The sequence below is a fragment of the Ursus arctos genome, unplaced genomic scaffold (assembly GCF_023065955.2).
Source record: "Ursus arctos isolate Adak ecotype North America unplaced genomic scaffold, UrsArc2.0 scaffold_30, whole genome shotgun sequence".
NCBI classification, from domain to species: Eukaryota; Metazoa; Chordata; class Mammalia; order Carnivora; family Ursidae; genus Ursus; species Ursus arctos.
In genome coordinates, this window is record NW_026622986.1 from 6911778 (window position 1) to 6929660 (window position 17883).

The window sequence follows — 17883 nt, forward strand, 5'->3', positions numbered from 1 at the left end:
GAGAAGAGAGGGAAAGATGGGTAAGGGAGGGAAAATGATACAAATAGGTAGTAGAGTGATTTTTCTGGATTTAGGGTCTGATGAGGAAGCTATGATTCTTGAGTAGGTCTCTGTCTGTAAGACCCATGCCCTTTCAGTGTACTAGGCAGGCTGAAGTAACGAAAGTGAGTATTTTTGGAGCCCACTGCCATGATAGCAAGGTTCATAGAGACATGACAGTGTGCCTCTGAACTTTAGTCTAAAGATCATTGTTCAGTCTTTTCTGATCCTCTCTTTTATTGTTCATATTGCTTTGTATAGAAACCATAATTACTACAGTGCAAGAAGTGTTTTTAAGTTATTTGCTTAATCATAAGTTATAGTTCATCTCATTCTATTTTATATAAGGTCAAATATTAAGGAATTCTCTAGATTATTTAATTTACTTTGTTCCCTGTAAAACCAAACGAGAATTTATGCTTCTGTTATTTTATGAAAAATTGGAATTGTTCTTGGTATTTGGTATTCTTACAACTGTGTTTAATATAAATATTCTATTACATAAAGAAATTTTACCCACCCACTGTGTCAAACATGTAAGTGGTCTTCAAACATAGTTATCCCCTTTTCTTAAAACAATCTTTAACTCCCACTGCTGCAGATGTTAGCTTAAATGTCTCTAGTGAAATGATCCTGTCCTTGTAATCCTTTTCCTTTTACCATAACATACTGTACTTTTTCTTCATAGCACTTACCACACTGGTGCAGTTTATTTTTAGGACTGTTTTAGTAGTATCTGTTCTCCCTACTAGAGTGTAAGCTCTGCAGTGTTAGGAACTGTGTATTTCAGTTACAGTATTGTGTTACCAGTGGGGCACATGGTTGACACTCAATAAATGCGGACCAAATTAATGAATGAATAAACTTAATCCTAGATATTCTTCTCTGTATCTCTAATTTTTGTTCTATACCAACATTTCCCAAACTGTATTACAAAAGTTCTCTGAGCTATTAATAGATACTTTCTGAAAAAATGATTCTACAGTCATAGGCTTGAATGACTATATCCCCGCTCTGGAACAACCACAATTTATATTAGCGTGTTAAAAGTTCTTAGAAGTCCTAAAGTTAAAAAAACAAACAAACAAAAAACCTTTTAGAATCCAGCATTCTGTCTTTTTTTAACTATCAAACTCTTTATTAGACTATTTGAAGTTATTTGAACACAGCTGGCCTACTGAATGCTGCAAGTAGATTTATTCAAAAATTTCAAATGACAGTATCTTCAAGGAACTTCTAACTTTTTTATGTAATTGTAATTTAAAATTGGATTATCTTAGGTATTTAGTCAAGGCATTCAATAATTATTGAATTGAATTCAGAACTCATTCTAGTTTGTTTCATTTGTTATTTGGCTTCACCATTCTACATCTTTCTACTCAAAGCAAGAATGTCATTATAATTTAATGTTACTATTATGTAATTTAACGTTCTATTTCCTAGAAATAGATTATATAGTTTGGAGTTTTAAAAATACTTTCTTTACCTGGAAAGCTACAAGTGTATTTTACTCTTGAACTAACTTAAATGGGAAAGGTTTTACTGAACCAAATAAATTATGTCTTTTAGAAATCATCAGTGTTTTAGAAAATCATTTAGTGAAATGTACTCGTATTTCTTGTCAAGAAGTAATACAAGTACATTTTAGGAAATATGGGAAATAAAATTACAAAAGACCATTTCAAAATTGTACCACCTGGAGATAATCTATTAACTTTTTTGTGAATATACTTTGAAACTTTATGTCTGTGCATAGATACGTACATACGTCATTTATTCAGCAAATATTTAAGTGCTATGCTTTGTGCCCAGCACTATTTTAGGGTGGCAAAAATCCCTGCCTTCATGCAGCTTGGATTAAGGTGGGGGGGGAAGAAGGGGTGACAACAGTAAACAAGTATATGACATGTCAGAGGATGACAAGAGCTATGAAAAAATAAGGCAAGAAAAGGAGTAAAGGAGTATAAAGAGAAGGATTGTTTTGTATATATGCTCATCTGCTTTGAGACTTTTTTCTGAATGTGCTTATGTTCAGTTGTGTCTTTTTCTTTTAAAAAAGAGTAATTGATACAAATATTCCGAACGTCCAGTTTTCAGATCTGTCTTTTTTACTTAATAAATTGATGGGTTTTTTCCATGTCATTAAATATTATTCTGAACTGTTTAAAGGCTACACATATTCCATTTTACAGAATATGGTCTCTTGTCTATGTAGCAACCAGGGTGATCTTTTAAAGCCTTTCAGCCACTCTTGCTCTTCGTGAAAGGACAGATCCTTAACATAACCAATGACTGCATGATTCGATGCAGATCCCCTGAGCAGATAGCATCTGTTACTCTCCCCACTCACTCACCGTGCTCCAGCCATATTGCCCTATTATGGGTAACAGATTAAAACCTATTATGGATAACATATTAATAGATAACAGATGCTATCTATTATCTCTCCTCAGACATACATGGGGAGAGCATAAATAGGAATACATAAAGTTACAGTTATACCCCAGTTGTTGAAGAATACTTGCAAGACTTAGAAGAACTTAACCATAAATGCAGTATATTATACACATTTAGGATCCTTAGTACCCTGTTCTTTAACTTTGTATTATAAGAATTTTCAAACTTAGAGAAGAGCTGAACAACTATATACTCAAACTAGATTCCAAAATTGTTAATGTTTTGCTGTATTTTTTCTCATTCTGTGACAAAATATTTTTATAATTGAACCACTTGGAAGTATGTTGTACACATCCTGACACCACCCCTATAAGCCGTGTATTAAGGGGAAATCATTTTCTTGACTGTTATTGATAGGAGAAAATTGTGTAAAATATTTTATAAAACAAAAACTACAAATACAATTTTTTTAAGCTGTAAGTATTCACTCTAATATTGATAAAAATTTGAGTTCACAGTTGTGGAAAATGGACAAAACCATACGGAAAAATCTTTCTACAAAACACTTCATACTAGAGAGAATATAAATGGTTACCATTAAGCATATGGAAGACTCTTTAGCTTTTCTAATAATGAAAGATATATATTTGCTACCGTATGTTGGATAGATAGTAGGTCTCAGGCATTTTATCTTAACCACAATTCCATATGGTAGGTACACAATGTACATTTACAGATAATAAAACATCCTGGGATAAATAATGTCTCAAGACCTAAAGTCCTAGAGCTACTAAACCATCATGCCAACATTTAAATCCAGAGCCCTCTTGATTATCAAAGTCCATGTTCTTAACCAGCATTCTATATTGCCTGTAAAAAGTAATTTTATTTATGGTTCATCTAGAAAAATAAATGAGATAGCCAGGAATATTCTGTAAAAGAATTATGAAGGAGGAATTGCCTTACTAGATAATAAAATGTAGTATGAGGCTACACTTTAAAATAAGTTAAATACTGGCGTAAGAGACAGTTTGGGTAAAGTAGGAAAAAAGCTTAGGAATACTCCCAAGTGAAAGGGAAATTTATTCTATGATACAGGTACATTTTTGATCATTAAAAGGGATAGATGTTTTTATACATGACGTTAGGACAAGCAGCTTACCATTATTTTTCCTTATACAAAAACTAAAAAGATAAAACTATTTCTCACATGTTCACCTACACAAGAAATTATGATAGATCAATTGTTCTAAATTAAGAACAAAATGCAAATTAAGAATAATGTGCCTTGCTTCCCCACTCCCTCCTTGAGTTTGATATGTATGTGGGGCATAGGTCAAAGAAAATTTTTCTTGACATTTGAAGGAATCTGAGAGTAGAAGAAGTATGCATGTGACTGACCTCCCAGCTGGAGCTTATGGAGGCACCCCTGTGTCAGTAGATAAGGGCCAGTAGATACAACAACAGACTATACCAAAGTATAAGAGGATACATTTAGCCATTGGGGAGCCCGAATCAAAGATCGAATTGAGTTATAAAGAAGAAAGTATTTGTTTACACCCTAGTTTGTGACTATACAATTTATACCTGTTATTAAGCATGACAAAATTATAAAGGAAAAGATTAATAAATGTGACTAATAGAACTTTCTTGCATGGAAAAAATACTCTAAATGAGAAGTCATCCTTCAGGAAAATATTTGGAAAATTTATTACATGGGTCCTATTTCCTTAATATTAAAAAGGAAATAATCTATTTAAATGTTAAAAAGGAAAAGTAGCTCTTTTGAAAATGAGCAAATAACAGCAAAGTTTAAGAAAAAGACTGTCATTATAAAAAAGTTAACCTGAAAATGACAAGATGGATAACTTTAAAATTTAAAAGAGTCATTAAGAAGGTATTACAAGGAGGGGCACCTGGGTGGTGTGGTCGGTTAAGCATCCAGCTCTTGGTTTGGGTTCAGGTTTGATCTCTTCGGGGTCATGAGATAGAGCCCCACGTGGGGTCTGCGCTCAGCACAGAGTCTGCCTGAGACTCTCTCTCCCTCTGTCCCTCTCACTTGTGTGCTCATGCTTTCTCTCTCTCTCTTTCAAATAAATAAATAAGTCTTTAAAAAAATAGAAGATATTACAAGGAATGATAGTGTATGTTGTTGGAACCTCATATGCCCTTTGAGGACTTTTTTGTAGTTGTCCTACAGATGCTTTCACAAATCCACAAAGGTGTTTTGTGTATAATAATACAGATGTGATTTTTGTAGCTTTCAGGGAGAATAGGCATTTAGGTTGTCTCCAGTGGATTTTTTCCTATCAGTTAGTGTCTGGTTAAATAAATTATGGTACATCCATATAGTGGAATACAATGCAACTGCTGCAAAAATTGTAGAAGTGTCAGTATAGAAAGATCTCCGGGGTATATCTATTGAACCAAAGCCCTAGGGATAAAGTTCTGTATGTTGTATAGTAGAATTCTTTCTGACTTTTAAATCCTATGTGAATATATATGTATATTTTTTAATTAAAACAGGATACTTGGGGCGCCTGGGTGGCACAGCAGTTGGGCGTCTGCCTTCGGCTCAGGGCGTGATCCCGGTGTTATTGGATCGAGCCCCACATCAGGCTCCTCTGCTATGAGCCTGCTTCTTCCTCTCCCACTCCCCCTGCTTGTGTTCCCTCTCTCGCTGGCTGTCTCTATCTCTGTTGAATAAATAAATAAAATCTTAAAAAAAAAAAAAAAAAAGTAGGGCCTGCTGATTTTCAGGTATGCCCTGCTAGGAACCAAGACTTTAAAAAAAAAAACAAAAAAACAGGATACTTATGAGGACTGGAATTTCTGTTTTCATACCATTGGAATATTTTTTATCCTTGAACTTGTATTTTATGTATTTTTAAAAGCTAGTTTAAATTTAATGAAATATTTATCAAAATTCAGTAATGATAGTAATGTATTTTATGTATTTTAAAAGCTAGTTTAAATTTAATGAAATGTTTACCAAAATTCAGTGAGAACAGATATTTTTATGGCAGCTGGTAGTATCACAAACTGGTAAAATCTTCCTGTGTGGTGACTAAACCAAAGCTTACTTCGAGTGCCTGTATGCCAGGCATTATACTAAACATTTTTTGCAGATTTATCTTACTTAAATCTCCAACCAACCCTACAAAGTAGATTATTTTTCTCATACTATAGGAAACAGATTTAGAAAAGTAAAGTGTCTTTCCAGGAGTCACAGACTCTGAAGCCTATGCTTCCAACTCCTATACTGGGCTCTGGAAATTTGTAAGGGGTTATTGAGACAAAAGACTGGATTTGAGTGTGTCAGTTTCATCAAATGAAAATGGAGAGGATGCTCTGCCCTTCTTTGAGAAGATCGTATTAGTTGATTTGTATGAAAGTGCTTTCTAGATTTATGAAGCAGTCTATGAAAAGGAAATTAGAATTTTTCTTATCCAGGGGTGCCTGGGTGGTACAGTCGTTAAGCGCCTGCCTTCATCTCAGGGCGTGATCCCAGCGTTTTGGGATCCCAGCGTTCTGGGATCGAGCCCCATATCGGGCTTCTTCGCTAGGAGCCTGCTTCTTCCTGTCCCACTCTCCCTGCTTGTGTTCATTCCCTCTCTCACTGGCTGTCTCTCTCTGTCAAATAAATAAATAAAATCTTTAAAAAAAAAATTTTTTTTTTATTCATAGCCTGCTTTCTTTATACAAACGTAAATGTTTTAACCCTTTTTCTTTGAATCTCATCTGTAAAATGAAAAAGTAACAGTTTAGTCAGTTTTTTGGAATTTTGGAATCTTTTGTATAATTTAACTCAATTTTGGTGTAGTACATTTCTTAAATTGAGGAAGTATACATTGTATCTAATAAAACTTTGTTTCTACTTAAAATGTGCTTACCACTAATTGTATTGTTAGCATCCTTTCAAGGCTACAAAAATCCTTCCAGTTTAAAAAAAAAATGAACAAAAACATCTTATTAAGGCTAACACATTCTGTTTGCTATTTTTTAAATACATAAACTTACCTATTTTTTCCTGTTTTTAGGAACACCATCTTCAGCGGGCTATTTCAGCACAGCAGGTGTATGGCGAGAAGAGGGATAATATGGTCATACCAGTCCCAGAAGCAGAAAGTAATATTGCTTACTATGAGTCCATATATCCTGGGGAATTTAAGATGCCAAAGCAGCTCATTCACATACAGCGTAAGTAATTACTCTTTTAATTATTATATTTTCTATAGCTATCTTCTGCTTAACTCTTGACACATTTTTACCTGCTCAAGGCCATTTTCGGTACCCATTTCATTGAGTAGCATCAGCTAGAGGGTTCCTAGAGCCCATTTTCAACTTTTAAAATTGAGATTTCTGCCTGACAAAAAAGATGGTTTTTTCATCCTAAGTTTTTAGTTTCATCTCAACATGAGATCTTATACTACTTTAGACAAAAGGATAAAGAATATACCTGAGATGCAAAAATGGTTTTCTTACTGTTCAGAAATAATGATATGAGTAGCCTTAAAGAACATCTTAGGAAAAGTCGGGAATCAGCAAACTTTTTCTAAAAAGGGTCAGATAGTGTATATCTTAGCCTGTTGGAGTCATTCAGTCAGTGACAACTTTTCAGCTATACTGTTGAAGGAAAGGCAAAATCAGCAGTTGACAATATGTAAACAAATGGGCAGGGCTGTGTTTCAGTAAAACTTTATTGAAAAAAACAAATGGCAACCCAGTATTGGCCCATGAACCAATAGTTTGCCAGCCTCTGATCTGTGATCCTACTAACTTTTAGTGTTCTAGGTGGTAGCTTGTTTCATGTTGTAGTAATGAGTTCTTCATTAGCAATCATCCTTCAATGGTTATCACATTTAATGATGAATAGCTGAGAGCTTATAAACTTAAGAGAATACATTTCATTCACTCAATCCCCAAGTAGTTGACAACTTTAAAACGTAGTTGAAAGTTTATTAAGGTAAAATTGATGCAGCTTTCATTGTGTTGTTGACCTAATGAAGAGGGTTTTCCAGTGACCTGTCTAACAGGACCATATAAATCTGTGTTGTTTTTAGAAATTATTTAAAACTAACTGCTTTCCTCATTTAACCTTTCCTCCATATGATCTAGTTTCTGTAATGAATTCTAAACATTTATTTTACTGTTTGTTAAATATGAAAATCCAAAAATAAACACAGTGACTGTATTGGCTCTTATCAGTACTGTATTGGCATTTGCTATTTTTAGCTTCATGTTTTTTCCTCTTTAATTCTAACTTGCACCTTAATTTATTGATTTCCTTTAGAAAAAGAGTATTTTTTTCCAATTTGCTAAAGGTTACTTTGAAGTGAACTTAATAAATGGCATATGCTTTCTTGCCCACTCACATGTTTAATTACATATAAGACATAGACACAGACATCTTAAATGAATTTGACCAATATTAGAATATAAAAATTAGTTCTCTGAAAAATCATGGCAATTTGAAAGTTACAGATCATGATCAGATCCATATGTTAACTAGAGCCACACTGTATTCCACAGCCACAGGTTATATTTTCTTACAAATGCATGCTTTTAGGTTAAAGCAGGATTAAGTAAGGTGAAATTATATGAATCAATTTACATTATCATTACTATCGGAAAAAAAATTGGATGCACGTTTTACAAATAGACTGCTTATTGATGACCAAAACCCACAAAACACGTTTTACTGGTAACTATAATGGATTAAATTATGGTCAGAAGAGTCAAAGATACAGTGTTTAAAAAGGAATTGACTTCGCTGATATTGTTTTCAAATAATAGCAATAAAATGGCAGCAGAATTGTAGCTTATTTGGGGAGAAAATTTTTTGATCAGTACAAATTTGAAGTATGTTGTCTCTGCAAAGGTATATACATTGGAATATTAATTAAGATACGCTGCTAATTAGTATTAGCTGTCATTGAGTTTCTTTTAACATTTCGTTTTAAATAATTATAAATTCACAGGACAACATATGTAGCTTTGTCTACCTCAATCGAGATAACTCAACTGTAACATCACCACAGGATTCCATGTTGTTACTCCTATAAAGCCAAACCCAGCCCCTGGCAACCACTAATACATTCTCCGTTTCTGTAATTATATTAGTTCATGATTATAACATGAACAGAATCATGCAGCGTATGTCCTTTTGAGTTTGGCTTTTTTCACTTAGCATGATATCCTTGGAGTCCATCCAACTTGTTTCGTGTAATATAGATCATTCCTTCTTATTGGTGAGTAGTATTCCATAACATGTTTGTTTAACCATTGACCCAATGAAACACATTTGAGTAGTTTCCAGGTTTTGACTATTACAAATGAAGCTGCTATGAACATTCATCTGCAGGTTTTTGTGTGAACATAAATTTTTACTTCTCCTGGTATAAATACCTATGAGTTCAGTTGCTGGGTCCGTTTGTAGTTTGACAAGAACTTCCACAGTATTTCCAAGAGTATCTGCACTGTGTTACATTACCTCCAGCCGTGTGTATGTGATCCAGTTTCTTCTGTATTCTTGTCGGTATTTGGGGTTATCACTTTTCTAATTTCGCCGTTCTAATAGGTATGCAGTGATATCTCATTATACTTTAAATTTGTATTTCTCTAAATGGCTAATATGTTAAACATCTTTTCATGTGTTTATTTGCCATCTGTATATCCTCTTTGGTGAAATGATTGTGCGTGTGTTTGCCTATTTTCTAATTAGATTGTTTTAACATTGAGTTTTAGGATTCTGTTTTATTTATATATTCTAGACACAAAGTCTTTGTCATATATGTAATTTAGAAATATTTTTCCCAGTATATAATTTGCCTTTTCATTCTCATAGCAGAGTCTGTCATAGAGCAAAAGCTGTTAATTTTGATGAGATCAAGTTTAATCAATTTTCCTCTTATGGATCATGATTTTGGTATCAACTCTAAGAACTCTGCCGTTTCCTGGGTCCAAAAGAGTTTCTCCTATGTTCTATTCTAGAAGTTTACAGTTTCACATTAAGTGTATGATCAGTTTTGATTGTGTGAGGTTTATTAGGTCAAGGGTTTTTTTTTGTTTTAGGTTTGGTTTTGGTTTTTACCTCTAGATGTGCAGTTGCTCCACCATCATTTATTGAAACAGCCATCCCTCCTCCACTGAGTTGCTTTTGATTCTTGGCCAAAAATTAATTAGGCATATTGATATGCATCTGTTTCCGGGTTCTATATTCTATTCCCTTGATTTCTGTTTATTCCGAGATAGTACCGCTGTTTTGATTACTGCAACTTTATAATAACCCCTTATATCAGGGACAGTCATTCCTTCTTTATTTTTCTTTTTCAAAATTGTATTGGGTATTCTAGGGCCTTTCCATATAAATATTACAATAAGCTTCTCTGTATCTACAAAGAAACTTGCTGAGATTTTGACAGGAATTAGATTAAACCTATAGATCACTTCAGGGAGAATTGACATTTTGACTATGTTGAGTCTTCAGTCCATGACCACAGTATGACTCTGCAAGTATTTAGGTCTTCTTTGATTTCTTTCATTAACACTTTATAATTTTCATCATACAGATCCTGACCATGTTTCTTTAGATTTATACCTGAGTGTCTTATTTGCTTTGAAGCAATTGAAAATGGTATTGCAGTTTTTATTTTGGTTTCCACTTGTTCGTTGTAAGTATACAGAAATGTAGGTGAAATTGTTTATCTTATGTCCTGTGGTCTTAACTGAAATTGCTTATTAGTTCTAGGAGATGTTTGCAGAGTCTCCGGGATTTTCTACGTAGAAAATCATGCTGAAGTCTGCTAATAAATACAGTTTTATTTTTCCTTTTCAGTCTCTCTGTCTTTAATTGCTCTTTCTTCCATTATTATACTGGCTGAAACTTTAGTACTGTGTTTAAAATATAAGTGGTGAGAGCAGACATCCTCGCCTTGTTCCTGATCTTAGAAGGAAATAATTAAGTCTTTCATCATTATGTATTATATTACCTGTAGGTGTTTTTGTAGTTGCTTTTTATGAGATTGTCATATATGTGATTTGGAAATCTTTTTTCCCTGTGTAAAATGTATCTGTTCATCCTCTTAACAGAGTCTTTCACAGAGCAAAAGGTTTTTTTTTATCAGTTTTCCTCGTATGGATTGTGATTTTTATTCTTAATGTACTGAGCGTTTTCATGAGTCAGTGTTCAATTTTGTCAAATAGTTTTTCTACATCAATGGATAGCTTCATGTCACTTTTCTTCTTTAGCCTGTTGATAAGTTACACTGGTTAATTTTCAAATGTTAAACCAACCTCACATACCTGGAGTAAATCTCACTTGACTGTAGTGTATTTTTTTCATACATTTTTGGGGAGGATTTTATTGGGGAGTTTTGCATCTAGGTTCATGAGAGATTGCGTATATGTGTGTGTGCACATGTGCGTGCTCTGTCTTACTTGGTTTTGGTATCAGAGTGATAGCGGCTGTATAAAACAAGTTGGAAAATATTCTCTTATTCTCTTTTCTGGAAGAAATAGTGTAAGATTTATGTTAATTCTTTAAAACTTGGTATTGGCTTTTAACACACTACAGTAAAAAAATAATTAGAGTATAAATTTCTGCAAAGTTAGAATTGAATTTTGTCTGCTAGGTGGTCTAGTAAATTACTTATGAAGGATCTATTACCTTGAGTTATACATATGGACTGGTTCATTTTAGTTACCCTAAATCTCTTAAGCTAATGTTACACAAACGCTTCTTGGGAATTTTTAAAAGATGATAATTAGTATTCTCTAAAAAAAAGCAATGGTCAAACATGTTTGAGAATGATGGCATATTATGTTCCCCTACCTGCCCCCAGAGTCATAATGCATATTATCATATTTATAGGGTCTAGGGGTCTTGTGGCTAAAAAAAAAAGCTAATCTTAACCCAGCATTTTCCAGTTCTCTGTAAACATTTCATTGAATATTAGTTTGGAAAAGTTCAGCTCTGTCCTTATCTTCAACTGGCTTAGGGAAGAGATCATAATTTTCTTCCTTTTATCCCATCAGAGCTTTGAAGGCATAAACCCATATTATAACCATTATCCCCTTCTTTAGTGCCAGATTTTAGGTACTTTCTAAGGTATTTCACTGAGTGCTTGACACTTAGCATCTCCTGATCCAAAGGATCCTGTAATGTTTCTTTTTTGCCGCTGATCTGTAAGGCTTCTAGGTTATACAGGTAGGACTTCTTTCCTATTTATACTGGAAGAAAGGATAAAACAGTTCTGACCAGAATAGACAAGAACAAATCTTTCGCTCCCTTCTTTTTGCACTTGGGTCTCAAGGCTCTCCTGTTAAGAAAGGAAGCCTTTTTTTAAAGGGTAATCTTGATGTACATTTATATATGTATATATGCCTGTGTATGGAAATACGTGTGTGTGTGTGTGTGTGTGTATGTATCTATATCTATATCTATATCTATATATATATACACATTTGTAGCTCTGTCCACTGGAAGAGCCAAGAAGCAAGATTATTCAGTACCAATGAGCACACCAAGCACCTCTACTCTAACCCGTTCTCCATTAAATAGGACCAAGAATCTGTGGAGAAATGGCTGATTCCAGGGCTGTGGAAGGGTAGGTGCAAGATGAACTTGGAACCTCTTATTATGTCAGAAATTAAGCATTAAAAAAAAAATGACAGGGGCGTATCATAAGGACACAGGAATTTCTTCCACTGGCTGGTTCTGGGACAATTTAAGCAATTCAATAATTAAACATAATAATGAATTGTAAAGCATTGAAAAATGTAGGAATTCAGGAGTCCCTACTGATAATAAAAAATGGTGAAGAGTAGTCTCATGCTTCTGTAGCACAAAGCCAAAAGCTGAGTGGTGCAATGTGAAGAGAGTACTGGAGTTGGAAGATCATTTTTGCAATTATCATGACCAAGATTGAATCATGTTAAGAATCATCAATGTGTTCTCAATATAAGAGGAAATTTTCATGAGGAACAGGATATTTGCATGATCTTAAGCTCTCCCTACCAACTGTTTATTAGTTACAAGAGGGGGGAAAAATAGACAGTAGTTATGAGTGAAACGATTGGGCAATTTCTTGACTGGTGATGAAAATTATCATCACTTATTGGGAACAGATGACCATGGTGTGCCTTTAGATGTGATACCACGAGAAGGACGAAGAACGTTGAGTATGCCGTATGCCGTCTTAAGAATGCATAGTCTAATCATAATGGGAATAATAATAATAATAAATGTTCTGGGGAGAGGGCTGTATTCTTCAAAAACATCAGTGTCTTAAAAGATAAAAAGGGCTTTGGAAATGTTCCATGTTAAAGGAGGCCAAAGAGACCATAACAAAAATAATACCTGATCCTAGACTGGTCTTGTGCTGGAGGGGGAAATGTTATGAATTATTGGATCAGCTGATTAAAACTGGAATGTAGGCAGGAGATTAAATTGTTGTATGAGTGTAAATTTATGAAGTTGATGACTGTACTGTGATTATATAAAAGAGTCTAAGGAAATACACTCTGAAGTATTTAGCACTAAGGGGCCATTATGAATGTAATTTATCCTCCAGTGCCTCAAAAATTAAAGTGTGAGTGTACATAGATAGCTAAAGATATAAAACAGAGAACACATGCAAATGATAAAACAATAAATTTTAACAGTAGGTGAATCTGGATAAAGGATATGCAGGTGTCCCTTGTACTATTTTGTGGGGTTTTTTTTTTAATTGTATTTATTTATTTATTTATTTGAGAGAGAGACCGAGAATGCGCACGGGCACGCAAGACAGAGAGAGAGCACAAGCACGGGGAGGGCAGGAGGGAGAGGGAGAGGCAGGCTCCCCGTTTGAGCGGGGGGGCCCAGCGCGGGGCTGGATCCCAGGACCCTGGGATCATGACCTGAGCTGAAGGCAGACACGTAACTCACGGAGCCACCCAGGTGCCCCTGGACTGTTTTCATTTTGCAATTTTTAAAAGTGTGAATTTCTAAATAGGAATTTTTGATAGATCTTTGTACAACCTACTTTTAAAATTACCTCTTAGAATCGAGGTATACTGTCTTTATGCCCTCATTCTGAAAGATTGCATTGCCTCCTCTGCCTACCTCTACATCCACCTACAACATCCGGTCTTCTGCCATTATTCTTCTGGTACTACTGTCTAATATATAAAATCTATAGTATCATCCACAGAATTTTATCAAAAAGAATTTCATATCTGTGGCTTGAAATCTTTCAAATCTGGGATTTTTCATTCATTCTCCTCAAGTATATTATAAAAGTGACTCCAGGCTCTCAGTGACTTATGAATATAAAGAAGTTGAAGACTTTGATTAGCTAGCTAGCCAGTGATAGCTTTGTCTTCTTAGGTCTAAAACAAATGTCAAATACCTACCACACTATAGTAAATATCACTATTAACAATAGTATTTTCTGCTGCTCAGAATTAGTTTCAGGAACTTTACAAGTAGATATTACCAATCATTGAGGGCTAGTGCTTGAGTTGAAACCCACTTACCATTCTTGGGCTGACAAATTTCTCCTCGCCTTGTATGGTGTGCCTTCTTTTCAATCAGGGATTACATTCTGTTTCTGATCCACAATTTGTGCCATTTTGGGGCCCAAATATCCTTTCACTATTGGTGTTATACACATACATACTTAGTCTGAGCTATATATGGCATTTGACTGTAAGCATAAGGGCAAGGACTCTGTTGTGTACTACTTTGTATCTTCTTTAAAAATAATCAATTTAGGGGTGCCTGGGTGGCTCAGATGGTTGGGCATCTGCCTTCGGCTCAGGTCATGATCCCAGGGTCCTGGGATCAAGTCCTGTATCGGGCTCCCTGCTCGGCGGGAGCCTGCATCTCCCTCTCCCTCTGCTGCTCCCCCTGCTTGTGTTCCCTCTCTCGCTGTTTCTCTCTGTCAAATAAATGAATAAAATCTTTAAAAAAATAAAAATAATCAACTTGTATGTATGTACTATTGTGTTCTTTTTGCTTAGATTTATTTTCTACCGCATTTTCTCCTCCATCTGTGTATTTTGTTTAACCATACACATATCTGGGTTTATCCCTATCAAAATATTTTAAAAGGAGTTAGCCTTTATAATATGGCTCCTGTTCTTAAACAATTATTGGCTAGCTGGGTCTCATTTTAATTGACAGAAAATCACAAGATGCAATCCATTTGCCTATTTCTCTGTAGACCCTGTTTTCTACTTTGAACACATTCAGTAACATGACCCAGAAACTTTGAAGGTTCTCCTCGTTCTAGGACCATGATAACTATGCTGCATCTTTATCAGCTGCAGTTGAGCTGCCATTTGGAAGCTGCAGGTTGGGCTGAAGCTGAATTACACTTTAATCATTGGCTGTGGTTTTTTGGTCAAATGAAATCCTAAAGTGAATTTTTACATGTTAGCATTTTTCTAGGGCTTTAATATTTTTATGTCTGAACAAGATTTGGTTCTCCTCGTATTTTAAGATCTTACATGTGTTTGCACCATCTATTAAAGGAAAGCTTCTTGCAGAGGCGAGAGCAGTCTGACGCTCAGGTACTTGTCAACTTTCCGTAGAAAAGACACTGAGCTCCCTATCCTGGGGATCTTCCTTTCCAGTCTTGAGTGCCTTCCCCAGTATGTTGGATGTGACTTGTCATTCATGATGTAATATATGTCAAATATATTTTGGTAATGCAACAGTAAGGTGATATTAGGTGAGCTTGTTTTGTTTTTGTGAATAAGTTTTGTAAGTATGATTTGATCTGAAAAATTTTTAAGTGGAAGATGCCAAGTAATACATAAGTAAGACCCTAAACATACATAAAATACACCCTTAAGAAGCAGAACAATGCTAGTTGGTCCCAGTCAGTTTGGCTTCCTGGATTATGAGGATCACCACTCTTTAATAGAACTTTAAATGATGATAGAAATATTTTATAATTTGTGCTTTCTGGTACAGCACTAGCCACATGTAGCTATTTAATACTTGAAATGTGGCTACTGTGACCGAGGGACTAAATTTTTAATTTAATTTATTTAAATTAGCTAATGGTTATCCTATTGAACAATACAGTTATGAATTGTTTTGGTTAGGGACCCAAAAAAACAAGTGTTTTAATCTAACAGACAGGGTTTAATCTACTTCAGGATCTGCAAAAGCTCTGTTTACATCGCAATAACAAACAGAAATAGATCATGGAAAGTCATTGGAGGGCCTATTGGTGTAAGAAACATGGGTGCAGAGGTGTTAACATATAGAGGTTTTTATGAAGGAATCTAAATATTTTAATTAGGAGTATTACAGAAGTAATATAGGTCAAAATGGAAAACGAACAATGATCTAGTATGTTCAATTCTACAAATATTTATTGGATTCCTATAGGCCAGATACTATGTTAAACTTGAAGCAGGGAAGGCAGGTTTGGGGTAGCCAAAGGGTCCCCTCTTGTACCTATCACAGATATCACTAATGGATGACACATATTTTTTCAGGGTTTTTTCCCCCACTTTACTAGAGGCAGTATCAGAATGCTTTCCAGTAGAGTACTGTGAACAGAGTTGCATACAAGATGAACATGTTTACTGTCTTTGCAGAGATAAATAAGTCACGATGCTTCCTCTCAAGCTCAGTCATATTCTAATGTTGATCAAGTAGATTGTAAAGTATGTGTAGATAAATAGTACAAAAGAAGGGCATTGGTCTAGAACAGGAATTTTTAACCTTGGTGCCACAGCTTTTAGGAATATTTGAATTCCTTGTAATTTATGCAGAATGCTATATGTTCACACAGTCTGTTTTTCTGGGAGAGGGTTCATAGCATCAGTAAAAGATAAAAGTGGCTGGGAACCACTTACTAGTTGGGAGCAATCAGGAAGAATTCCACAGGACTTGTAGTCAGATTGTTTACAGTCATTTGCTAGGTGGGCAGGCAGAAAACAGCTCATGTAAATGCCTAAGGACATGAAATATGTGAGATTTCAGGGGCCCGACTGGCTCAGTTGGTAGAACACACGACTCTTGATCTCGGGGTGTGAGTTTGAGCCCCATGCTGGTGTAGAGATCACTTTAAAAAAAAAAAAAAGAAATATATGAAATTTGATACTGCTATATCGTAAAGTACTGATGAGACTGGAGAGATAAGTCAAAAGAGGCCTCATACAGTCCTAAGGATTTGGATTCTGAGGTGCTGGGAAGTTAAGAGGTATTAAGCAAGGGAAAGGTGTGAGACATTTTGATATCAAGCTGTTTAGTAGTTCACTTATATTATTGTTAGCCTAGTTTAATTTTGATACGTGATTGACATTTGATAAGACAGTATAGAGCAGTGGTTCTTGGCCTTTTTTTCAAATCTTAACAAATGTAAGAAATACATCACATTTCTGTCACTATGACATTGATCCCTCATGAGGAAACAAGCCTCCTTAGCAGAAGTGCACTCATTGAGTGATAGCCGTTACTGTTAGTGGCAGTGGCTTTGAACACTTGAGCTTTAAATACCACTCCCTAGACATTTGGTAAAGTAGTTAAGTAATCTATTAAGTAGGATTTAAATATTCTAGAAACAATCTTATTTAAAGACCTTTTATATTATATCAAACCATATGAAATTGCTGATATTTTATCATTTTTAGCTATAAGATTTTCATATAGTTGAATCCAATACATTTAATAATCTCTTTATTTTCTTAATAATGGGCTTCCGTTATTTGTTTTTGAGGTGGGGCGAAGGGGTCACATCCATTGTCTTTTACGACTTATGTATATGTCTATATTAGCAGTAACTTTAAATGTGGGAAGCATAAATTTCTTATTTCTTCAGAAAAATCTAGATTTTGTTTTTATCCAGACATCTGTTGAGAGGTTTTTGTCAGTGGATTCACATAGTAAATGATTGCTTATGGTTTCTTCTGTCAGCTTTTAGTTTGGATGCTGAACAGCCTGATTATGATTTGGATTCTGAAGATGAAGTATTTGTGAATAAACTGAAAAAGAAAATGGACATCTGCCCATTGCAATTTGAGGAGATGATTGACCGTCTAGAAAAAGGCAGTGGTCAGCAGGTACAACTTCACCGTATATATAATAAGTATGTGTTTCCATATATGTGTATATGGAAACAGGATGATATTGGTGAGGGTAAGTGAGCAGACTCTGGAATTAACAAGCATGAATTCACAGCCCATCTCTGCCCAGTACTAACCTGTATAATCTTAAGCAATACGTTTAAAAAAAAAAAAAAAAAATCTGTGCCTCAGTTTCCCCTTCTGTCAAATAGAGATGATAGACATGATAGGATTGTTGTGAAAATTAACTAAACTAATGTATATAAAGCGTCAGTGACTGACATGTATAAGGCACTCCACGTTTGCTGTTATTAATACCGTTGTTATTTTGATTATTGTCATTAAAGTTAGAAGTACTTTTGAACCTTATGTATGTAT

General features: G+C 34.8%; 1 protein-coding gene across 4 annotated transcripts in view; it reads left to right on the top strand.

Moving 5' to 3' along the window:
• The window catches only part of EPC1 (enhancer of polycomb homolog 1), a 93508-nt gene that overhangs the window by 57322 nt on the left and 18303 nt on the right, over positions 1–17883 (top strand). For all 4 annotated transcript variants that reach the window (XM_026483477.4, XM_048219354.2, XM_026483475.4 and 1 more), the window contains exons 2-3: positions 6477–6636; positions 17357–17502. In XM_026483477.4, the coding sequence (XP_026339262.1) occupies positions 6477–6636; positions 17357–17502 (306 nt within the window). The remainder of the gene's footprint in view (positions 1–6476; positions 6637–17356; positions 17503–17883) is intronic.